This window comes from Prosopis cineraria, unplaced genomic scaffold (genome assembly GCF_029017545.1).
Source record: "Prosopis cineraria cultivar Desert tree isolate PC_DT_omini unplaced genomic scaffold, ASM2901754v1 PC13, whole genome shotgun sequence".
NCBI lineage: Eukaryota > Viridiplantae > Streptophyta > Magnoliopsida > Fabales > Fabaceae > Prosopis > Prosopis cineraria.
The window spans coordinates 34,596,385-34,621,398 of record NW_026555344.1 but is presented as its reverse complement, the minus strand read 5'-3'; the positions used below and the strand labels follow the sequence as shown (position 1 = coordinate 34,621,398).

At 33.9% G+C, this 25,014-nt stretch overlaps 3 protein-coding genes across 4 annotated transcripts; 1 reads left to right on the top strand and 2 right to left on the bottom strand.

The window, feature by feature from the left end:
* Nucleotides 1-247: 247 nt before the first annotated feature.
* LOC129291189 (uncharacterized) lies at nt 248-16,428 on the bottom strand. 2 transcript variants are annotated; one of them, XM_054928427.1, is made up of 14 exons: nt 16,194-16,428; nt 15,410-15,532; nt 15,239-15,331; nt 15,016-15,131; nt 14,906-14,935; nt 14,665-14,801; nt 14,136-14,312; nt 13,090-13,153; nt 12,856-12,963; nt 6,611-6,764; nt 4,426-4,515; nt 4,002-4,057; nt 2,396-2,453; nt 248-800 (listed from the first exon to the last, which is right to left on the bottom strand). In XM_054928427.1, exons 3-14 carry the CDS (start codon nt 15,318-15,320, stop codon nt 604-606), a joined length of 1,269 nt encoding a protein of 422 aa, XP_054784402.1. In that variant the 5' UTR covers nt 15,321-15,331; nt 15,410-15,532; nt 16,194-16,428; the 3' UTR covers nt 248-603. The 2 variants fall into 2 exon arrangements, with proteins under 2 accessions (XP_054784402.1, XP_054784401.1); XM_054928426.1 differs by having other exon boundaries at nt 15,239-15,528; nt 16,194-16,426.
* A 733-nt stretch (nt 16,429-17,161) lies between these two features.
* LOC129291190 (probable ribosomal protein S11, mitochondrial) lies at nt 17,162-18,532 on the top strand. The gene is given in 3 exon segments (XM_054928428.1): nt 17,162-17,201; nt 17,798-18,287; nt 18,289-18,532. Coding segments are annotated over 3 exon segments (624 nt in total). The 5' UTR covers nt 17,162-17,176; the 3' UTR covers nt 18,398-18,532.
* A 381-nt stretch (nt 18,533-18,913) lies between these two features.
* LOC129291510 (quinone-oxidoreductase homolog, chloroplastic-like) lies at nt 18,914-23,201 on the bottom strand. The gene is made up of 4 exons (XM_054928909.1): nt 23,067-23,201; nt 21,887-22,028; nt 20,494-20,585; nt 18,914-19,827 (listed from the first exon to the last, which is right to left on the bottom strand). The coding sequence occupies exons 1-4, from the start codon at nt 23,127-23,129 to the stop codon at nt 19,138-19,140; spliced, it is 987 nt and encodes a 328-aa protein (XP_054784884.1). The 5' UTR covers nt 23,130-23,201; the 3' UTR covers nt 18,914-19,137.
* Between the last annotated feature and the right edge of the window lie 1,813 nt (nt 23,202-25,014).

The window sequence follows — 25,014 nt, the reverse complement described above, 5'->3', positions numbered from 1 at the left end:
TTTAAATGCTTTAGTAGCTGCTCAGATAATTCTTTACAAGTATCTTTATAAATTTATATCATAGGTCATATATATTATAAATTATAAATCATTGCTACGACCAAAACCCAAGACTCACTTTTAATTTTATTGAATTATTTATTCACGTATCATTTTCTGTGATAACATTCTACAGAAACTGCAATTGAAATGAAAAGCATAATGACCGCTACTTTCACCAGATCACGCAAAATAAGGACCGAAAAAAGAAGCGAATAATAAACCACATCTCTACTCGTGAGTCCAACAAAAATGTGCCCCTCTGAATACTTGGTCAGAAATACTTCAGGAGATATGATTTTACCTACCCTATGAAAAATAAATAAAAACATAATTACTTGTACACAAGCAACTCACAAAATTGAACAACATCATCAACTGGATGGTTTCTTTTCAAAATTTCATCTTCAAGCTAGTCCAATTTCAGAATGACCAACTCTACTTTGATCTTGTTTTCAGATTTCCATGTGCCATCATGCAGAGGTTAATACATCTTAATCACAACCCTTCACCAGGAATTTCCAATTCTGACTAGATTTTTTTTTTTCTTGCATTTGACTTGCTTCATCTCGTGTCGCTTCGACTATCTTCTTTTGATTTCTTGTGATCTTTGATCTTCTTAGATTTCTTCTTTTTTCTATCTTTTGTGTCCGCAATGGTTTCCTTGCTTTCAGAATTCTTTCTTTTCAGAAGCAATGCATCGAATTGTTCACCAAGCATGACATCATCATTAGTTTGCTCTTCGTTTGTGAGTTGGTTTTCTATTTTGCACATGAGAGACATTAACATTAGTGGTAGCATTAAATGTCAATCAACAACAGACACTGAGAAATGATGCCTCAATATATTATTATATTATAATCATAAAAAAAAAAATTACTCAACCAGATTCATCAAATAAGAAAAACAAAAATAATAGGGACTCCACAAAGTAAGTTTTGGGAGCCTTACACAAAAACTAGGACCTTCCAAATGTCAATCTCGCATGGATCCGAAACAAAATGAAATCCTTGATGTTTAAATCAATACACTGTAAGAGAACCAACAAATGTTGGTCCAGTTAATAAAGATTGCCAATGTTAGTATTTGTTGGTAGGCAATCTATAATTACATGTAAGCGCTCCTTGAATTTAAAGGTATGCCCTGATCTTGATAAACCCCAGGACCCAACTCATCTATACTTTTCTTTCATTAAAAAAAAAAAAAAAATACTGAGACAACTTCCCTCATTTTTGGCCACAAGAACCTATTGCTTTGGGTGTATCTTGCCCATCAAGTGCTCTATGTCACAATATTCCATAATGAAGGAAATTCCTACCCTATTTTTGGCTTAGGTACCAAAACCAACACCCACTTCTTTTCTCACTGACAGTTCCCTTCACTGCTAAAATGACAACTTGCTTTAGGAATCCATCAGGTGATATGAGAATCTGCTTTCAACTATTTACTTAATGGAAGTCAACTAGAAGTCAGAAGTCATAAAACAGATCGATAAGTGGATGCTTTGGAATCTAAACCTGCATGTCATGGGCACACACTGGAGACTTGGCCTTGGCACCCTTTGTTGGAAACTCTAGGCTAGTAGAAATACAAATCTTCTTAGATGAGGTTAATGAACCTTATAGCATTGTACTCTCTATTTGTAACTTAGTTGACGCCACTTTTAAAGCACATGATCTGGTGAAAACCGTTGATCGTGATGCTCATGTCTTTTTTCTCTTGTTTGTAAACTTGTACATATTTGTTAATAACATTCCACTTCCACTAGGGAAAAAAAAAAAGGAGCTACATATAACTCATGAAGGTCCTATGAAGTTCTTCTGTGATAATTTGGCTACCATTGGAATTGTCAAAAATCCTATTCACCGTGATGGGACCAAACATGTTGACATAGATAGACATGTCATCAAGGAGAAGCTTGATAGCAAACAGGTTGAAGTTAGATATACACCAAGGTTGCAGATGGAAAATATGCTCTACAGCCAAGCCCAAGTTTGGAAACTTAACAAGCAAGCTGGGAATAGTTGACATCTACTCACCAGCTTGAGGGAAGTGTTGCAAGCCATCACTATTTGGCTTAGGCCCATTATCCTTAATGGGTCTGATTAGGGCTTAAACAAATTTATTTTCTGCTTTTATTATTAGCAGATTTTAGGGAATAAAATCTGATTACAATCTGATTAGATTAGATTATATTCTATGGCATGTAACCCTAGTTTTCTGGGCTATATGTACTCTTTATTATTCATCAAATAAACTAAAGCAGAGAAACAAATTACTCTGCCAAATTACATTCCTTGATCTCAAAAGGACTTTAATTTGCAGCATTAAAAAAAGAAAGAAGAAACAGACAAACCTTCACTGATGAAGTTACAGTCAAAAACAGCATGCATAAGATGTTGCTTCAGGAAGACCTGCATGAGGAAAAGTTTTTCATTATGATAAAGTTCCTAGTTATCTGAAATTTTTCTAATTTAGTAAACCCATCATTATGATATGTAAATATAAAAAGAAAGAGAAAACCGGTCAGTAGTTTGTTAGTGACCATGAGAACAATAGGCTATAAAAAAGATAATTAGACATTTGTAATTCCGCTGCTGTTAATCAATGAGTGAATTCATTCAGTATCTCTCATCTCATCTCTTTTTGCCTTCCTTCTCTTCCCCCTCCCCCCTCTTCCTCTCTCTACTATCTCTTCTCTTTTCTATCTTTTCCTCATACAATTCAGTATCACAATATGATCAGTAAATTCTACAAAGAGTTTGGACAATCAATCACTAAGTAACCTACCTAGTTCAAGTTGAGAAATGGTGCTTTTCAAAAGGTAACAATACAACAGGTAGTTTCAAAATAAAACATTATTAAAGATAACCACTATTGAAATTGTCATGCGATTCAAAAATGCCATCATATTTCTTGATTATCAATATTGCAATTATTCTTCATCAGATCCTCTGACAAATAATTACTTCTGAGGAAGTTAGCCCATATGAATGGACTCTCAGTGAAGACGTAATATAAAAGAGGATCTGGATTTTAGCTAATAGGTTTCTAATGGGGATCCAGAATCAACTCTTACATTTATTTCCCTATATCTTTGGTGTTTTATTTTGTTTTAGAAGGACCAAGATGCACCTGTGATGAAATTATCTCTAGAAAATTGTTATATTAAAAAAAAGTCAATTTTTACATAAAAATTTGCCTGACCCGCTCTGATATGAGCTGTTTTTTTTTTTTTTTAAATAATCTGATATGAGCCACTTTTGCTTTAGAGATGTATTGTTTTATTCAGTGAAAATTATAAATTAGCATATATAAGCAACTCCTTGGTTGAAATATTAAAAGCATGTCACATTCAATCAATAAAAGGGAGGTGTACTAAAGGGAATAAGAGGTCATGGAGAATACTTTAGACCCAATTCAATGGCAAGAAAGGACACCAATGGATCAAAGTGGAAGTGAGGTTCATCCTATGGATTTCACCTTTCAAAGATTTTTCAGAACTTCCTAGAATTTTAGAGCAAAAAGTTGGATTTTGATGTGCAATAAGTAGCAAGTTCCAAATCCATAGAATTTCAAGAATCAGTGCATTAAGCAAAACATTTGCAAATGCATTATTGCAGCTTCAAAAAACAAAAAGTTTAATTTTTCATAGAAGAGGAGATACACAAGGCAACATTCTCTGCAGGAGAAATATAGGAGCACTTCACACATTCTTGATAAAATAATAGGATATGGAGAGAGAACAGCAATCCCCTTGTTTAAGTAAAGGCACCTTGAGGGTTTTGATGAAAAAATAATTACATCAAATTGCTGAATAAGAACAGTAAATAAGGTCAAAATATCATCCACTTCTTTTACATTGTAGTGGCATAGATACCCCTAAACATTTTAACATGATTTGAAATACATGGTCCACTGCCAATACCATAATGATAATTAAGACAAAGGGTTAAGCATACCGCAGAAAGGAGCTGCCTGGTCTTTGTATCCCAAATACGAAGATAAGCATCCAGTCCTAAAAATTACTGTGAGATCAGCTTTAATGATAAATATGGAGATTTATAAATGTCATTACGATAGTATAAAAGCTGAAATGTTCTTATCAGAACCAAAAAATGTGAAGTCAGCAAACTATAGACCAGTGCTTTTTCAATTGATTATGAGCTTTAGCAACAATCATTTAGAAGGAAGAAAAGGACAACAAAAACCTATGAATAATAGCACAAACGATATGACCGACAACTAAAACAATAATTTTCACTGACAAGAAGACCACACATAGCACACTATAATTAAAAACAAGCAACATAGATATAAAAAGACAGACCAAACTCTAATAAACTACATGCTCCGCAGGTTTTCACAGAAAGAAAGCTCACTAACCACATGAAGCTATAATAGGTAGCTCAGGGTGCCTGACAATGGATCTGATGCTTCCAGAGCATTTGCCGATAAAACATCCTAGCAACTTTCCTGTAAACAATTGTGTATATTGATTAACATGATAAGTTGAAAATAACTCATGCAAAGAGATTAGAGATCAACTCAGAGACGGGAGATGCAAGAGGATATCAGATAAGAATATGTATAGCAGCTTAAACTCAATGCAATTAGATCTGATAACTACAAAGTCAGAAAATCCAAGAAAAAATACCAATAAAAATTGCGGTTATCAAAATTCTCAACTTATAAAGGAAACAAATGTAAGCAAATCCCAAGAATTCTCTCTTTATTACATTTATTTTAAAAAAACAAATCGAGTACTGCAACAAAGGAACTGATTAGAACCCAGCTCCTAATCCACGTGATTTAGAGTCATTCACAAGCTTAACAATTGTGAAGGCATTTTCATAAAGTCTAAAAATAGACCTTTGGCCCACATTTAATGCCTTCTCATGCAAACAGCAAACAATTGCTTGGGAAATGTGAATGAGTAGTTGCTGCACAGAAAGCACTGCAAAAGATCTAGGAAATTATGCATACAAAGAAAATGTCACATCAAATGTTAAACATAAAATGCAAGCAATGCTAAAAGGTCTAAGAAATCCCCTTCCATTAAGGAAGGAAGCTTTAATGAAGTAAACTGCTACATTGAATCCAAAAATAGGTTGCTTATCATCCCCAAGATTAATGCTTTAAACTCAAAAACTTTCTCCTTTTGTCATTTCAACTCTTCAACCACAATGTAGACAGCTCAAAACCCCAACATGTCCTTGAGACCTTTACATTTTCATCTTCGCTATCACCCTCTCCTTTGTTCCACATAACAAGGTGCTACATGTTTTAGGTATAAGCATTCATAGATATTAAACATTTAAGCAGCGTTTTTTTCATAAAATATTTTTGTTTCAATGGGAGAAATTTGTTGTATATGGTAAGACAAAATACAATTCTGTAGGAGATAATATCGATAGAAAAAGGAGGGAAGAGAAAAAACAGAGAACAACTAGAAAACAACACAATCTCAAATATACAACTAGGAAACATAATCTCAAATATACAAATAAGAATAGGAAGTTACATGTAACCACTCACGCTGAAATTCAAAGCAAAGCCAGCAAAACTACTTTTTTCCTCAGCAAATGTTGAACATTGCACGTTGCAAAAGAAGTTAAAATTTGTTTTCACACAAGCCTGGGAATTTAATAAATTACCCAATGAAACTTATTTGACTCAGTTAGACAGAATACCCATAGGCCCATTCCATGAATGCCAACCATATGAAACAACTACACCAACCAATCATCTCTATAACCAAGAGATACAGCCTCATAAAAACTACAGTGTAACTTTTAATACTAAAGGGTTGAAATTAGAGGTTGCACCAAAATCCTACTTATGGCCAACTCAGGCTTGTTTACAAAATATGAATTGCTTTTTGTTAAGAGGAGAGGGTACATTCAGGATCATCCTGCATCTGTCCCTGCGTCCCAATATCAATAAGAAATGTTTCACAGTTACAGATTTACTCATTCATGGTTCTTAATAGAGAAATTTCAAGTTGTAACAAGAAAAGATCATAAATGGTCACTAATGTAAATATTCAGCTGTATACTGGCACTAAAATATTTGGAATCCCAAAGTTGATTTTTCCATTAAATGTTACAATAGGGCACTTTACCCTCTCAAGTATAAGGTGTAGTTTTAGCCACCAAACAATTGACAACAACGAGCCAATTTATATCATTGCCTAAAATCAAATAAATTACCTAGCAAATTTAGTCATGGAAGTAGAGTCCAGATAATTTAGTTATGGAAGGAAGAAATTGATAATCTATAGAGATAAACGATAAGGGAGAAGAGAAGAGATAAATAAATAAATAAATAAAGTGAGAACAGGAACTGAATTCACTTTCAGATTATGCCAAAAGCCAAGCTACAAACTACCAAGGTCATCTATATATAGCTAACAGATTCATATCACTACTAACGACCCCAAGCATCTCTCTTCTTTATACAATTATAATTCTTGGATCATAATCACTACAAGTGACAGTTAAAATGGAAGCACAATGAACAAAGCCATTCATAAACTTATATAACTATATACTGAAAGGTTTGCACATACCTGTACGTATATCAACAGAAGCAAGGTCACCAGACCCATTCCCTATAAAGACTGAATAACCATCTATATCCTCAGCCACTGCTTTAATTGGTGTCTCACGAAAATCAAATGAGATAACAGGCCTTCGCTGAGCAGAGATGTCATATAAACGAACCTGTTTGAAGGCCAATCTATTACATAAAGAGTAACTGAATGCGTTCAAAATTAAGTAGCTTCAAATGGGAGTAGATAATAGAACCAATGTGACATGTAACTAATAGAAAACATAAGAATTAGTTAAACACAAGGGTATAGTCGTTAATTAGGTACTGTTATTGTTATTAGTACTTAAGAGTCAGACTATAAATACCCCTAAGTCCAGTTGTGTGGCTGTTGTTGGCTTGTCAATAATAAAGCGTATTATCCAAAAAGTCTCCTGTGTTCTCTCTTTCTCTCTCCTACTTGCCTCTCCTTCTCTCTGTCTCTTTCAACCATAATAGTGGTATCCAAAGCCATTCTTTCCTTCCTTACATGCCCATCACTCGCTCCCAATCAATGTCATAGAAGATGGCCGACCAAACCGATACAAGACTCCATGTTGTTGAAAACCATACTGGAGCACTTACAGCACAAATAGCACAGCTTGTTCGCACCATTGATGAGTCTCACAATAATCACAAGATAGGCTCCAATGGAGGGGAAGGGAACCATCGACAAAGACCAAAAAGGGAGTACCAACCTCCTACTAGATTCACCAGGATGGAATTCCCAAGATTTTAGAGAGAGGATGTTCTTGGATGGTTCATGAAGTGTGAGCAGTATTTTTAGACTGATGAAACCCTTGACGCATGGAAGGTCATGATGGCCAGTATTCATCTTGATGAGAAGGCCTTCCAATGGCATCAAGCCCTAATGAATGCGAGAAGAAGGCATGCGATAGGGTGGGAAGAATATTCATAAGCTATAAAGAAGAGATTCGGACCTACCTATGAAGCACCTATGGCAAAAATCATGCGACTGTGACAAATAGGGAGCGTAGGATATTATAATGATTCTTCCGATGAAATTGTGACAAAACCTCTATTTTTATTGTCATAAAAAATTTTCTAGATGTCACAATTGCTCTCAGAGACGCGAGATGCAATTACAATTAATAGAGCTTGATGAAAATCTTAATGAAGAAGAGCAAGAACACTAAGAGGCAGATCCTGATGAGTAAGAAAATCCTCCTGAATGCCATCAAATTTTAGTTCACGCAATTGAAGGTGAAGTTGGCATGAATTCTATGAGACTTCAAGGGCATGTGGGAAGGAGACCCATTCAGATTCTTATAGATAATAATGGAAGCAGCCATGATTTTCTTGATCATGACTTGGCAAAGAAGCTGGGTTGGAATGGAAAAAAAAGATGGATGGGCTGATACAATGGTTGCAGGTGCTGGAAGGAATTTAAAATGGAGAATGAAAGGAGAAGATTTTTGCAATTATAATATTGTGTTGGGCTAGGAATGGCTTAAAAGCCTTCATTATGCTTTGTGGGATTATCTTTCTTCTACTATGTATTCTTGGAGTAATGGAAAAATGTGTGTTTTGCAGGTACAACCTCCATCAAAATGGCAAATGGTTGTTTCCAGCAAGTTAGATATTAAAAAAAGGAGATCGGTGCCAAGTATTTCTACTCCAATTGGCTGAAAATAGTCAATCTCAATCTCAAATCCTTGCCGTACAATCAGAAGAATCACTTCCAGAAGCTGTTGGTGACCTTTTGGAAGACTTTAAAGGGCTTTTTGATGAACCCAAGGGTCTACCCCCTTTTAGAAATGGTCATAATCACCCTATTCTTTGGCAAGAAGTCACGGATCCTATTAATCTCAAGCCCTATCATTATTCTTTTGCTCAAAAGGATCTTATTGAGAAAATGATGGAAGAGTTGCTAGCTTCAGGCGTGATTCAAGAGAGTAGCTCCCTTTTTGCTGCACCTATTGTGTTGGTAAAAAAGAAGGATGGCTCATAGCGCATGTGTATCAACCCGTGAGTTTTAATAAGAAGACAATCAAGAATAGATATCTTATTCCACTTGTGAAAGAATTATTGAATTAATTGAGGGAAGCTAGGTGCTTCACTAAGCTGGATTTGAGAACTAGGTACCATCAAATTCGAACGGAGCCTCAAGACACATTCAAAACAGCCTTCCGGTCTCACTCAGGTCATTATGAGTCGTTGGTTATGCCATTTGGTTTAACCAATGCTCCAGCAACATTTTAGGGAGCAATGAACTCTATTTTTAGACCTTACTTGTGCCACATTGTTCTTGTTTTTTTTTTTAAATGATATTTTAGTTTATAGCCCAGATTTGAATATGCATGTTCATCTAAGAGTAGTGTTTGAAATCTTGCAGAAAAACCACCATTTTATCAAGAGAAGCAAGGGCACATTTGCCAACAATAGAGTGGAATACTTAGGTCACGTCAAGTAGTGGTGGATTGGCTTACACCAACTACTATTAAACAATCGAGGTCCTTTTTAAGGCTTGCAAGGTATTATAGAAGGTTTATCAAAGGGTATGGGCAAATAATCAAACCCTTGACAGACCTCTTGAAGAAAAATGCATTCACATGGCATGAAGCAGCTGCTGTAACATTCAGAAAGATGAAGCAAATACTTGTTTCAGCGCTTGTCTTAGCACTTCCAGATTTCAATAGAGTTTGTAGTAGAGGCTGATGCTTGTGGGAAGGGAATTGCGGCTGTTTTGCTTCAAAATAATCAGCCCATTGCATTTTTCAGCAAGGCTTTGGGCCCAAAACATCTCCAGCTTGCAGTTTATGAGAAAGAACTATTGGCTATAGTGCTAGCTATTGAGCATTGGCATCAATACCTAGAAAGAAGGAAGTTTATCATAAAAACAGATCAGCAAAGCCTCAGATTTTTGCTTGGTCAGAAGTTGAAGACCCCTTTCCAGATGTATTGGGTTGTGAAGTTAATGGGTTATGATTGAGATTCATTACAAGAAGGGGAATGATAACACAGCAGCTGATGCTCTTTCTAGACTCTCAAGACCTCAGTTACTGCAGATTGCTTTAGATATATCATCACCAGAATTATTACAAAAGCTTGAGGAGAGTTGGGAGTTGGATCCAGATTTAAAGGCTCTTATTTCTGAATTACAAAGGCAAGATGGCAGCATTAAAGCCTACTCTTGGGATGGAAAATGCGGAATTTTGGAGAGAATAATATTTCTCATTCGTATGTTTTGATGTACAAACTAGTCCTACATATATACATCAAGAGAGATCAAACCTAATAAATAATAATAAAGCCTAATGAATAATACTAATAAATGCTAATCATTAACAATAACAACATAATATTCCCACAGTAAATTCCTTAGAAGAAATGGTAACCTGGTGGTGGGTGAAAGTCTAGCTTTGAGACAATTTATTTTAGAATGAATGGTTGCATGATAGTGCTCAAGGGGGACACTCCAGAATACAAGCCACATATCAGAAAATTAAAGGTTTATTTTGGTAGAAGAAAATTATTTGAGATGTGCAGGATTTTGTCAGGAGTTGTGACATTTGTGCATGTTGTAAATATGAAATTGTGGCAAGTCCGAGACTATTGCAGCCACTACCTATCCCAAGGAAGTTGTGGGAGAGTGTTACAATGGATTTCATAAAAGGGCCCCCTAAATCAGGTGGAAAATAAGTCATTTGGGTTATAGTGGATAGAATGAGCAAATATGCCCATTTTATGGCTCTATCTCACCCTTTTTTAACTTCTACATTAGCTCAAGCATTTTTAGATAATATTTGCAGATTGAATGGAGCCCCACCTGAGGTGATAAGTGATAGAGATCTAGTGTACATTAGCAATTTTTGGAAGGAGTTCCTCAAGGTGATTAAAGTGGAGCAAAAGCTCACTTCTTCATACCATCCTCAAACCGATGGTCAATTTGAGGTACTCAATTGATGCTTGAAAACTTATCTACATTGTATGTGTTGGGAGAGTCCCAAAGAATGGAGTAGATGGTTACCACTTGCTGAATGGTGGTATAACACTAGTTTTCATCCTTCTACCAAGGCTACTCCCTATGAACTACTTTTTGGGCAGAAACCTCCTATATAAACTCCTTATTTGCCTAGAACAGCAATTGTTGAAGCTGTGGATAGGAGTTTTGAAGCAAGGGAACGCATGATTGGAGTCCTAAAACATCATTTAGATAGGACAACGAATTTACTGAAGCAGAAAGCTGATCTAAAAAGAACTGATCAAGAATTTGAAGACGGCCAATGGGTGTTTTTGAAGTTACAACCTTATAGACAGATTTCTATTGCCTCTAGAAGCACTCAAAAGTTAGCACCAAGGTATTTTGGGCCTTATAAAGTGCTTAAGAGAATCAGGAAGGTTGCTTACAGGCTGGAATTACCTCCTAGTTCCAGAATTCATTCAACTTTTCATGTCTTTCCTCAAATTATGTCCTGACCCTTCAGTAAAGCAGCAACATCTGCCTGATGATTGGCCAGAAATTCCAGATTTGCTTTTTCCCAAAAAGATACTGAACAAACGAGTGGGAAGGAAGAAAGGAAGGATTACTACTAAAGTGTCAGTTTAATGGAAAGGATTGCCAGATGAGGAAGCTACATGGCTGTCTCAGTTTAAATTTCAGAAACAGTTTCCAGATTTTCATCTTGTTGACCCTTGAGTACAAGGGTGTTTGGGGCGGGGATTATTGATATGTAAATATTAGAGAACATAAGAATTAGTTAAGATACAGGAGTATAGTCATTAATTAGGTACTGTTACTGTTATTAGTACTTAAGAGTCAGTCTATAAATACCCCTAAGTCCAGTTGCGTGGCTGATGTTGGTTCATTAATAATAAACCACATTATTCAGAAAGTCTCCTCTATTCTCTCTTCTCTCTCCTACCTACCTCTCTTCTCTCTTCTTCTCTTTCAACCATAACACAATGACTTCTTTATTTTTCTTAAATAGTAAGATATATAGGAATTAAATAACATATCTGCAGTTTGATCGCTCCACCTTTTTTCAATTTACCCATGTATACAATTTGACAAAAAGGACATTCAGTAGACTGTATGTTATGCATTGTAATGTTTAAGGCTATGTATGCTCATCCCTAAGAAAGAAACTAAATCAAAAATATTATATGGGATGTGATACCAGTAACTAAATTGTGTAGACAATTGCAGTAACCACGGCTTCCACAGCCAAATGGCATGGGCAGTTTAGAAAATCCTCCATCTAAAAACAAGCCTTGGTGATTGCTATGTTATGGCAAGCATCATCTATGATGAGTGCCTGTATTGAATGTAGAAAGCAGACAATATTTGTCACATCATTCCACAATTTTCTTGATCTCTAGCCAATAAATTTGTTGACTTTAGGAGGACTGCTCCATTGGCAATGTCTCTGAATCTCTGATAAAATAACGCAGCAAAGTGTAAAAGAAAATTTGGGTTGTTCCTCTACGTTCTCTAACTATGAAGCTTTGGACAAGTGAGCTCCATCAAAGGATCCTCATGCTTTATATCTTCATACAACTGGCTGACATACTCTTTCTGGCTTTTCATAACACCACTAATCCTCCCTTTTTTTAACCCCATCATTCAATTTTCTCCCAACACGTCTCCTATGTCTCTATCTTTCCTCTATAGATAAATGACATATTTTACAGCCTCCAGCAAAAAATAATGAAGAAGATAAATTATTTTAGATTTGTGCTGCGGGCTGCATTAATGGCACTTTAATACATCAAGTGCTGACTTTTTTTGGGGTCAAGAGTGTTGACTTCACCTGCTAGGAAATTACTTTATCCTAGTTATTCTCCCAATGTGCCAGTTTATTTTCTTTTCTTACGTGTTTTTAAGAAATTTTTTATGTTTAAAATGTTTCCTGAAAGAAATGGCAGTCAAGCGTCAATATGGTGCCCAGCAAACCATTCACCATGGCACCAAAAAGTGAAGGGGCTTGCCAGTTACCATCATACAACCATTTACGACAACAGCATATAGTAGTACATAAATAACACGTTGACACATGACTTACCATAGTAAGAATATCATCTATAATTCTAAAAGGTAGACAGTGTAGGTAAATTATAACCCTTTTCAAGAATCTTAAATATATACACGGTACAAGGACATAAGCATCAATGGAAAGGAAGCTTCCCTAAGTATTATTGCACATTCCAAATATATTTATTGGTTAATTTAAAATTTTCAAGTAAGTCACTGCTTAAAATTACCTGATGGCTGTTGGTTCCAGCAACAAATTTACGGTGATTATCTCTGCTTAGAAATGTAGCACATGTAAACCAGGTAGGGGTGAAAATACCGAGGCTGTTCTTAGGAGGCTGCATGGCACAAAACAAATGGTAATATTACACATGTAGGAAAAAGCAAAATATGATACAGTAAAAGATAATATGGGTGGGAAAAAACATAATTATTGAAAGAGCAAAAATTTAACGCAGACTCACAGGTTTGGCATTCCATATCTTAGTGGAGCTGTTGAGATCCCAAAGATTAACTTCAACGCCTTTCCTATGCGATAGACATAAGCAATGGTTAGAATATTTCAGCTCAGAAATCCAAAATAAGATGACAGACATTCACTGCTAGTGCTTATATTGGTTTCTCATAAGATTTTAAAAAGCACCTCTCTCTCCATCATTTTCTTTTGGCTTCAAGCCTTTATATTAATGCAAAATCTTGCTATTTTATATATTTCTACTTTGGAGGTCTAATATTTCATAGAATTTTTTTTCCTCTCGTAGCCTTATCAAACATACAGTGGAATTGCTTTTGCTTCTTAAAACTCCCAAATAACTATAATACATTGCAAGTGCAAGACTTTTTCACACTTAAGAAACTAAGAAATTTGAGCAACCACAAAATATCAAAACTTTCAATTTGGTCTATAAACTTGATAACGTTAGCACAAATGAACAGTTGCCATTCCAGAAGCAGCATAAAACTTTATAAAGTGTGTCTGTGATTTCATATTTTGTGTTCTAGTAACTCCAAGCTAAGTAATATATGTTTGCATTAAGAATTAAATGAAGATTAACTACTTAGAGAAAGATACCTATAATTATTTGCCTGCAATGTCTTCACAAGTTTCTACAGATTATTACAAAGGTCGAATATGAATGCACAATATATGGTTAAGGTAGTAAGCCAGGATTTATGCAGAAGTTCATGCTCTAGCATCTGCGGCAGCATATGATAATCTTCAAAACACAAACATGATTATCTTCTAATAGTTATTTTAAGATAATACAGGTTATCAATCATCCAAGAGTTCACAACATTGTTTTTTTTTCTTTAATGTCCTTAATTCCTTCTAGTTCGTGAATTTTACAATATTGAGGGAACTATCTTTTACTTCATTCCCTTATTTTCTACCCATAACACCCTTCTTTATAAAAGTTCAAGATAAATAATTTGAAAAGTTTAATACTGATAGTATTCAATTAATTATTACAGCTTATACGCAATACTCATGAAAATTGCAATGACTCACCCTCCAAACAAAGCATACTTCTCACTTCCATCCACCTTGCAACATGAGATGTTACCGCCAGCACATACATTCCATGCTGAAGAACTAACACACGCAGATTCTGAAGATGAACTGGCCACATTAATGGACTTTACACTTGCATTTCCCTTGGCCGTGCAGGCAAGCAAAGTACAAGACCTAACAAAAGATACTAAATCTGAATTAACTTTGAAGCTGCAGCAAAGAGACACAGCTAAGACACACATGCATAAGAGCATCACGACATTAAAATATATCAACCATGTAAGCATGAGCATACAACCAATGCACCACCAATATGAAAGCCAACAACCTTTTTGACTTACAGTTACACAACATGAAGATAATGAGTATGTGTGTCAAGAACTATCAAAAAAAGGCAAAGGAAAAATAAACAAAAAATCACTGTGATAATCATTTTTTTTAACTAAATTGAGCATAAAAATATAGCACAAGAAACAAGCATAACATACAAATTTGAAAAGTTAAATAACAAAGGCACAAATAATACCTGGAAGCTAACTCTAGGTTTTGCTTTGCAAATAAATGCAATCCAACAATAGCATTTTCTTCAGACCGGATATCTGTAACATTTGAATTTAATATTGCAGCCTGAAGATCTCCATTTACAGGGTTCAGAACCTCAACCTATAATGGATGTGTAGATTGAGGCACTTGAGAATCTAACAATAAAGACTGAACACCAAAACATGGTAAGGAACCTTCAATGATATTATGAAAGAACTACGTACCCGACCATTTCTCCTTGCTACAGCTAATAACTGCAATGCCAGAGAAAAGAAAATAATGAGAGAATAGTAATTCATGTTTCTCCTTTGTATCTTGTCAACATAGCACATACCGGGTCAGCCTTGCGGTGAGTGGTAGATACGGCAGAGACGCAATTGGAGGAGTCTGGTTCACCCCATCTATCGACGACCCGTGGAACTCCAGCTTCCTTATCACGGGCTTCAACAACTAACACAAACAAAAGAACCGAAAAGCGAATCAAAAGAGTGAAGCAAAACAAGATGCGAATTTGGAAGAGCCAAGAGATGAGTATGAATGTATGATCAATCAACCACCTTTAATGAGCCCAAGTGCGTCGAAAGTTAGAGCCCGAAACGGAGGGCAACCAGGGCATTCAATGGTGGTGGTTCGCGGCATCGTTCACGGCGCTGCCGGCAGAAATTTTCAGTTCGATGCGCTTCAATTTGAAAGTAGCTCTTTGGGTTGAGTGGAGGTTTTGAGAGTACCTTGCAGTTGCGGCCAGGCTTCTGTAAACGGAAGACGGGAACTTCGAGTTACAGATCCTCTACGGTTTGAGCGCCAACCACATGCGTGATGTCGAAAGAATCTGGACCGTTCTTGTGATCTTGCTGAGAATAGAATACCACTTGTTATGAATATGAATATGAATATGAAAAGAGAATCAGACATTAAATTGATTGAATTATAGTTCACCGTTCAAAAATAGACTCAAAGTTAGACCGAGGGGGATCATTTATAATTAAATTAATATATTTTAAATATTATATATTAAAAATTATAGAGAAAGTGATAAAATAAAAAAATCTAATTTAGATATAAAGCGATAATCCATCCATATTTGCTTATGAAAAAAAAAAATCCCACCATAATTCAACATTCAATTTATCTTTTAAATTAAATTCTTTAAAATCATGCTGAAACATCTCCCTCAACTCTTACTACATCAAGTGAATCCAAAATAAAAGACTACAAAACATTCACATATTCAACAATACTTATACATATATTTCAGAAAAAATAATTAGTATTAATATATAAATTATGTATAAATAAATTATAAATTAAATTCTACTTTAATGTAAAAACTACAAAGAAGAGAAGCATTTTGCCATATGCACATATCCATAAAAAACTACTAAGCCAAAATTTATAGAATTAAAATCAGCATTCAGCATCTAAACTCAAATGACAAAACCATTAATTAATAGAAATTAATTATAAACTATGAAGTATAAATAACGAGCAGTCGGAGAAATCATGAGCTCTGACCCGTTAATGAAGATATCACGAGCTGGAAGTCACGAGCAATTGGAGAAGCTGAGAAATCACGACCAGTTGGAGAAGCTGAGAAATAACAGGCAGTCGAAGAGATCGAGATTCAATACCAGTCGATCACGAAGAGGCTGAAGAGATTCTCAAGAACGAGGAGTCTGATGACTGAGACGGTGAGACGGAGACCTGAGATGAGTGTGAGTTTGCGAGATTGAGGAATACTCCCTCGATCCTATTTATAAGTCATTTCTACCAACCTCATCAGTATCAATATAATAAAAGTATAAAGAATAAAAATAAGTAAAATTTCTAACATATACCTATATAACAAATCTAAAATGTAATGTTCTATTATTTTTTCTCTCTTATCAAAGATAATTTAAAAAATATCTTTCAAATATTATTTAAAAAGACGCACCATAACTTATAAATGAAATCAAATAAATCTTTTAGAATGAGATTTGTAAATGGCACTAAAGGGAGTAGAGGAGAAGAAGATGCCGTAGGGTTCTGCTTCAGCCGTTCTGGTTCAGTGGTTCTGCCGCAGAACTTTTGTGTATGCCTCAACGCGAGCAACATGAAGATGTGAGCTTTAGATATAGGAAATTAGGAATTTACTCATTTAGGATCCGTTTATTTTGTATCGACTACTAAAAAAACCAAAAAAAAAAAAAAAAGAAAGCAAAAAGTCGTCGTTTTGCCATTTTGCAGCAAAACGGTGTTACCGCAAAGCAATAGTAAACTTTTATTCCTTCTTAGTTGATACCGAGTGTTCTGAAAGGAAAATTATTGACCTGAATTTTGAATCTGGCATAAATTAGCGGAGAGTTCCCTTGCGTGACTGCCGAGAGTTGAGGAAGTGAAAAATGATTTGGTGAAATTAAGATAATTTAAGAGTTGGTGTTTGTGCTAATAGCTGAACCTGGCTCATCTACAAGCTCACTTTCTTATTCCTATTGAATGATGACCTTTGTGAGAAGATGATTTTTATCTGGGGCTTGGAAGGTTAGAACTCAGATTTTGTAGACTTGGTTGCAAACATTTCAGTAGCGGCCTTTAGTTGGCATGATATTGTAATACTGATTTCTCTTTGCCGGAAATTATTGAGATTTTTGTGTTTTTTTTTTTTGGCCCAAGTAAAGTATTAGGAATTGAAAACAGGGGTTTGGGATTTTATTGTGCCACCTTTGCATTTATCACTTGCTTGAATTGACTGTTTAAATTATAGATTGAATGGATCAACCTTTATGAAGAATGGGCAGGTATGTCCGATAGGCCACAACAGTTCAAATTACTTTTAAACATCGTTTTTTTTTCCTTGCAAAAAAAGAAAAAAGTACATTGATGTTAGTGTCATTTCAAAAAAGTTGTTTAAATTGTTTCTTGTATCTATTTAAATTTTCCTGCTTCTTAGTCCATTCAATTTACCTTTATTTAATGGTTAAATTAGATTTCTGAGAGTGTGAAATTAGGGAAACAGGTGTGTTACACACCTAATGAAACGCGTGATGTTATTTTGCTAGTGAATAATCTATCCACAACATAAGTTCATTTTGAACATGGTTGTCTGATAGGGATAACTTGATCTTTTGAAACTGCAGAACGTGCTAGAGCATTTTCAAGTATGAATTCTGCGTGGAACACTTCGGACAAAAATTTTAATGCTTCCCATGGTTTTAATCCGGACTCTCAAAGAAGTGTAAACCTCCTCAGCGAGAATGATTCTGAGACGAAGACGAGTTCCAGGCCTATGGACTTTGTGAGAAGAATTGTAGGGACAAATGGTAAGGGTGTTATGGGGGCTGCTGAACTTTCTAGCTATATTTTAGAGCATGATCATGATGTTGTTCATATAAAGCTATTGCTTAACAATACCTTTGTTACTGTGACGGACTCTAAAGGAAATGTAAAACTTAAGTCTTCAGTTGGGTGTCTGAAAGACATGAAAGTAGGACAAAAGCTTGCCAGGTATGCTGCTGAAGCTACAGCTGAAGAAGTTGGACGAATGGTTAGGAGGTTGGCACTGAAATCTGTTGTTAAAGTGAAAGGATTTAATTATTTTAAGAAGAAGAGGCAGGCAATGGAGAGCTGGAGAGGGCTTTAGTAATTCTCGAGCAGCTAGAAATCCAATTGTGTGCGTTGAAGATACGACTCGAATTCCCCATAACGGATGGCGGCGCCCTGCGAAACGACGTATTTGATTGATCTCCTGAAGCTTTATGTGCAAAGTAGTGCCATAAATTCTTCTGAACTTTTGTTACATGCTGAATTCATCTTGAATATCTATTTGATTTTGATGTTGAATTCCAATATACAAGTCCAGCTTGCATATCTTGTTTACGGTTTGTACAATACTGAGGGATAGTTCTGCTGTAAACAAAATATCTGTAGAAGTTATTTTTAAAATAACAATTTGACTGTGAAATTGGAAAACAAATATTTTCTTCTTATTTGAGATTTAAGATGTATGCACATCTGTACATATATTAGGAGCAGAAATCCATATGCATGGAACACGATAGTTAGATCTTTTGGGAGGTTAAAACCCTGCATTTTCCCCTTGGAAAATGTCCATTATTATTTATTCAATAAATTAAATAATAGAAAAGTTTACTTTTACAATAGATTGTCTGGCTATCCCAATATAGTTGTGGAATTTAGTTAACTCCAAAAATTTTTGCCGTTTGAATTAATTCATAGCCAGCTTCAATAGCCTCGAACAACAATACCATCGCAAGGTACAAGGCACTTTATTTTCTAACTAAGAGCACATCATTACACAATTTCTCTTGGGGAAAAAAACAAGAAGAAAAACACTCAATCTTAGAGACCAGCACAACAAGAAACCACATCAATTTAGTTCATTTTATTTCTAATATTTGCAGGCACTTCAAATCACATCACATGTGATTGCTGCACTATAGAGTGCCCTAATACACATCTAGTACTCCACAATGATCTTCCCAGTAGCATGGCCATCCATAATCTTAGCCCAAGCATCCTCAACGTTACTTAAATGATATTTAGAGTCTATTACAGTCTTAAGTTTCCCATCCTTGGCCAAATCAACCAGGTATTGAAGATTTTCACCTTTTGGAATCATTACCATAGGCACAAGTTGCTTCTTGGAAAAGCTAAGTTTCTTTAGAACAAATGTCATCAATCCACTGAGAGTAGGCGTTATATCTATAACCTTCCCATGAGTACTCAAGTTAGGCTCAAACGTGGACCATGGAATCCCCATTGCACAATGTATCACAACATCATATTGCTGACCTGATGGACTCTTCAATGCAGCACCATCTGTGGTCTTATAGTCAATAACCTCATCAGCTCCTAAGCTTTTGATTAGTTCAATATTGCGAGCTCCACATGTGGCTGTCACATGAGTGTTTCCCATTTTTGCCAGTTGAACGGCATAGTGACCTACACCACCGGATGCTGCAGTTATCAAAATGTTCTTCCGGTAATGATCGCTTCCGTCGAGTTTGATCCCAGCTTGGATGATTGCCTGGTGAGCTGTGAGACCAGCAACAGGTAAGCCTACACATTCTGAAGCTAAGACTTCATGTGGCCTTAATGCTGTGACACTCTCTTTAGCAACACAAAACTCAGCTAGCCCACCACCATTCTATAATAAATCAATATCAAGAACCATAAGATAAGTCTTTTAACCTAGCTTGAAGGAAAACAATAATAAAAATTATTATTAACTAATTTACATTTCTTAAAAAAAATCTCAATTTTTTTTAAATTTTCATATCTCTTTTGTCGTACTCTTAAGTAAAATAAATATAATATTTAATTTATTTAAAATACATTCATTAATTACTTGAGTGGAATATAATAAAATAATAGTATATTAAAAAAATATAAAACATATTTAATTTTTTATATTTTAGATCAAGCAAGGCTTTTAAAAGATGCTCTATATTATAGTTCGAAGAGAGTACAAGGCATTAGTAATTATTTTACAATTATAAAAAAAATTTAGGTGAAACATTAATGTCTTAAACAATTTACATCTTTCTAATTATATCCTCATTAAATATTTTATATAAGTGTTTTAGTAATGATAATTGAAATTCCAATGTTGTAGTATCATTTTTTTAAAAAAAATAAATGATGTAAGGGTATGGTGAGAAAAATAATTATAAAAATTATTTAATTCCCTATATTTTAGACAAAATAATGCTTCTAAAATATATCTTATATTATAGTGCCGAGAGAGTATAGCATGAGCAATGTGGAAGTATAGTTATTATTTGTGTGCAACAAAAAGACTTGAGGTACTTACAAAGGAGTTAATCCAAGACACAACTGAATCACCAGGCTTGAACTTTTGAACCCCTGAGCCAACCTCAATAACCTCTCCTGTTACATCCAATCCTGTTCCAACAAGGAATAGCCTCAGTGCAATTATTCTTAAGTTTTTGCAATGCATAAATTAAATTAATTTGATATTATTCTTTGTGAGATGTGCAATAGAGATAACAGAGATTTTTTTTTTGCCCACTTTTTCAATATTTAAATTTGGCTAAAATATGTTCAGAATTTAAAAAAAAACTGCAGGAGTTTCACGAAAAAATATGTGAAGAAAAAACAGAAACTTCATGCACGTTAAAAAGATTATCCTATTTATAATTTGTAAATAATATGATATACTACTAATCTCATACAGTATATTGATGATTTAATCATGAAAATTTAAGATTATAAACCCTGTACTTTGTATGGATTTTGGTGTGAGCTGTCCTATTCTTGATCAATGAAGTTGTGCGGGTTTTATAAATTTTTTAGAAAAAATATAATAGTTGGTTGCTGTATTTTATTTTTTAATCCTTCTAATTTTATTTTATTATGTCTAGTCCTTTAGTTTGATTTTCTTTTTACATTGTCAGTTCTTATTATTTTAAATATATATATATATATATATATATATATAAGGATCGGACCATGAGCTGGCACGACGAAGTTAATTTTGCTGAACTATGCTATTGGTTTTATTGACATGTACTTAATCTCATTTTCAACTTTCACATCCTGTTTAAGTTAGATATAAAATGAAGCTATTTTTTCTCTATATTTTTTATTTTTAAATTAAAATATATAAAACTCCTTTGAATTATGAGCAGCTGCATTGAACCTTTTATCTTTAAAAATTTAAAATTAACTTATCTAATTTATTATTGTTATTATTTTTTACCATAGACAGTCCTTTTTTTACTCCTTGGTTATCTTCCTAACCTGGGAGTCTGTGGTTTTGACCCAAAAAAAAAAAAAACATGGGAGTCTATGGTAAATAAATAAAAAAATTACACAAATTAATTTTAAACTTTTAAATATGAGAGATTCTATATAACTGTCTTAAAGTGAAAGAAAGTTTTATATATTTTAGTGTATTTTTAATCATAACCAGTCAATTTATTTCTCTAACAACATATTTTTACCATGTAAATAAGGAGGGTTAACAGAGTCACATTGAAATTAGTCAATGATAACTCATAGTCTTTACATGCATTTGATTAACATTATAAATGGATCAAACTAAAAAAACCAATAACAACGAAACAAAATAGAACTAAAAACAAAACAAAAAATTAAAATACAGGGTTCCTGCTATATTTTGTCAAGTTTAAATTATGGATGAGAAGCTGAAATGATAAAGCAAAATAAGTGTGAGAAAATACCAGGAATGTGGGGAAACTTGCGAGGAAAAAGTGGGCGATAAAAGCCTTTCTGAACTTTCCAATCAAATGGATTCAAACTAGCAGCTTCCACTTTTATCAAAACCTCATCTTTGTTGGCTCTGGGAATCCCAACTTCTTCATGCTGCAATCATATTATATTCATTATTAGCATATCTGAATATTACAAAATTACAAGTAAAATTGCTGAGAGTACTTTAAACAAGGAAGTTCATTTCCCAAGCCTATGCGCACATGAATAAAACTGCCAAATAGCCGCGTAGCTTAAACGGCATGTAACTTCATGCCATTATCAAATCACATGCCATTCTAAATCAATAAAATATATATATCAAAAATTATTTTTTTCTTCTAAACTTTTTTTTTTTGTTCAGAGAAGTGCGGTAAGCATCTTGTGCCAAAAGTTGATGCAATATTCCCTCTAAACAATTTTTCATAAGCAAAATCACCCTTTTATTAAAGACCCTTCATCTTCTCTATTATTTGTTAAAGTTAAATAGTTGTAGAACCCACGTAAAATAACAACTAGGCATTCTAATACATTTTGCTGCCGTTTTGCTGCTAAAATTAGGCAAGTTCTAGCCACTATTACTTCTAAACCCTTTGGTTCTTGTCAAATGATTAAAATGGGTTAAAAATGCCTTGTTATCACGATACCTAAGTTTCATAACTATTCAACTTTAGAAAAATAACAAAGAAAATGACGGGTCTCTCATGGTAGGATGATTTTGCTTGTAAAAAAATTATTCAAGAGAAATGTTATCTCGCTTTAGTATAAAATACCCAAAATTCCTTCAAAAAAAAAATTAGGGAGACAAATGATTTTTAGCTCCAAAAACAGAGAGAGGTCACGAAAACTCCTTCCGAGTTGGAATCTGACACGCATCGGAAATGAAACAACAACAACAGTTAGAGCGTATGTATGTTTGGTTTTGTGTTGAAAACCACCAAAAGCATAATTTTAGCAAGAACAAGTAACAAGAAAACCATAATTTTAACGACTTACTCGCATCACATGAAACCAAACACGTAAGCATCAAGTCTTGATTATTTTGTTTATCAACTAACTATTCAGATATATCAACGCAAAGGAACATGGAGAAGAAGAAGAGGGGGAGGAGGAGAATGAAGTGATGAGAAAATGAAGAAGAAGAAGAGATACCTTCAAGCCAGAAGGTCCTCCGCCATAGGCACTGTACCGAACCGCACGCATAAGCTTCGCCATTTTCAGATTCAGTAATGGAGTCCAGCAAGCAGGACCATGCTGTTTCCAACCCAAATCATTTCATACCGACATATCAATAATGTAAAATTATGTGCAATTAAAATAATCTGCAAGGCCCCACATGATTCGGAAATAATGTCAGTTGGGACTACATGACAAATTTGAAAATTTAAAAATTAAAGCTAGATCCGCAGGGAAAAAGATGGATTAAAATTAAAATTGAATCTTAGCTAAATTACGGTTATCAACACATTTTTTTTACAATGTTATCACGAGTCTCATATTGAGAGATCACATTGATAAAATATAATTTATAAGTTAGCTAGGCACCCTTCCCTTATGAGGCGTCTTTTGAGGGTGAGTTCTATCCAGATGGCTTGTGGTTGTGACATTGATACTTTTATTGAGAGTTGCCTTTTGCAGAAAGGGCTACCCATGGAGGGGCTGACCGGCCGAAAGTCGAGTGAAGCATGTGGAGTGTGAGCCGTTGCGAATGTCAGCTCTTAAAGGATGTGCTATGTCACGAGTCCCACATTAGGAGGCTACATTGGTGAAATGTAATTTATAAGTCAACTAGGCACCTTTCTCTCCACATTGGTGGAATGTGGTTTATAAGTCAACTAGGCACCTTTCTCTTATAAGGTGTCTTTTGGGGATAAGTTCTATCCAGATGGCTTGTGGTTGTGACAAATGTTCCCTTCAATTTGAATTTTTAAAAAGGGTATAATGTGACTCATACTGCTAGTAAAAGTTAACTTTGAACTATTAGTTAGTTAAAAAAATCAAAAATTATAAAAAAATAATTAATGAAATTTTCTGAGTCATTTTCTATAATTTTTATATCATTATTTGTAATTTTTAGGCCTTTTTTATTTTTTTATTTTTGAATCAACTAACAGTTAAAATTTGTTTTTACTAACTTAGATTGTATTATTTTTAAAATTTAAAAAAAAAATATTATACCACAAATGAATTTAGGATGTGAGAAGATGCTGATTTTATAAGTTAGCAACTAATTTTTCTTTTAACAGAAAAAAATTAAAGGAATTTTTTGATAGATGAATTTAAATTTAGATGAAAAAAATAAAATTTTAAGTTTTTACATTTTACTCAAATTTTATTATAGATTTTTATATTTTTTTTAAGTGTTTCAAGTCTCTTATATTTTTTTTAATATTTTAAATTCTACTAGAAGTGATATTATAGAGATCTAAGGTGTAAAGGAATAAAAATGTAGGGAACTTGAAATATTAAAAAAATATAGTAATTTATAATTATATTCAAGTAAAGTATAAAAATGTAAAGTTATATATTTTTAATTTAGATATATCTCACATTTAAATTTATTAAAGGTAGATCCAATGTAGGTCCACAGTTGATTTGATGGGGAGAAATGATCTTTTCAGGGGGTAAAAACAGTAAAGCCAATGAATGAGGCAATGTGCCCGACAAATGCACCTAATCATCTAATAATCCAACAAAAAGAAATATATAAAAACTAAATCTGCGATCATGTTTATTACTTTTGATTTAACCAAATCGATATGCATCTCGATAATCAAGAATAATTATTATTTTTTTAGAAAAGAACAAAAATACGAAAAATTGTTGAATTTTAAATCAAAACAACTCAATTATTATTATTTCACTTAAAATAATTTAATTATTATAATTTTTTAACTCATAACTCAAAAATTTTAAAATTTAATTTTTTAGATAATCTTATTTTCTCTTTCTTAAAAAATATAAAGCATGTTTAATTGAATATCACTTCTAATAAAATAATTATTTATTTTTAAACTAACTATATTATTTCATATTTATCCCTATTTAATAAGATGTTTTATCCTAAAATAAATATAAAATGATTCATTCTATAAGGACA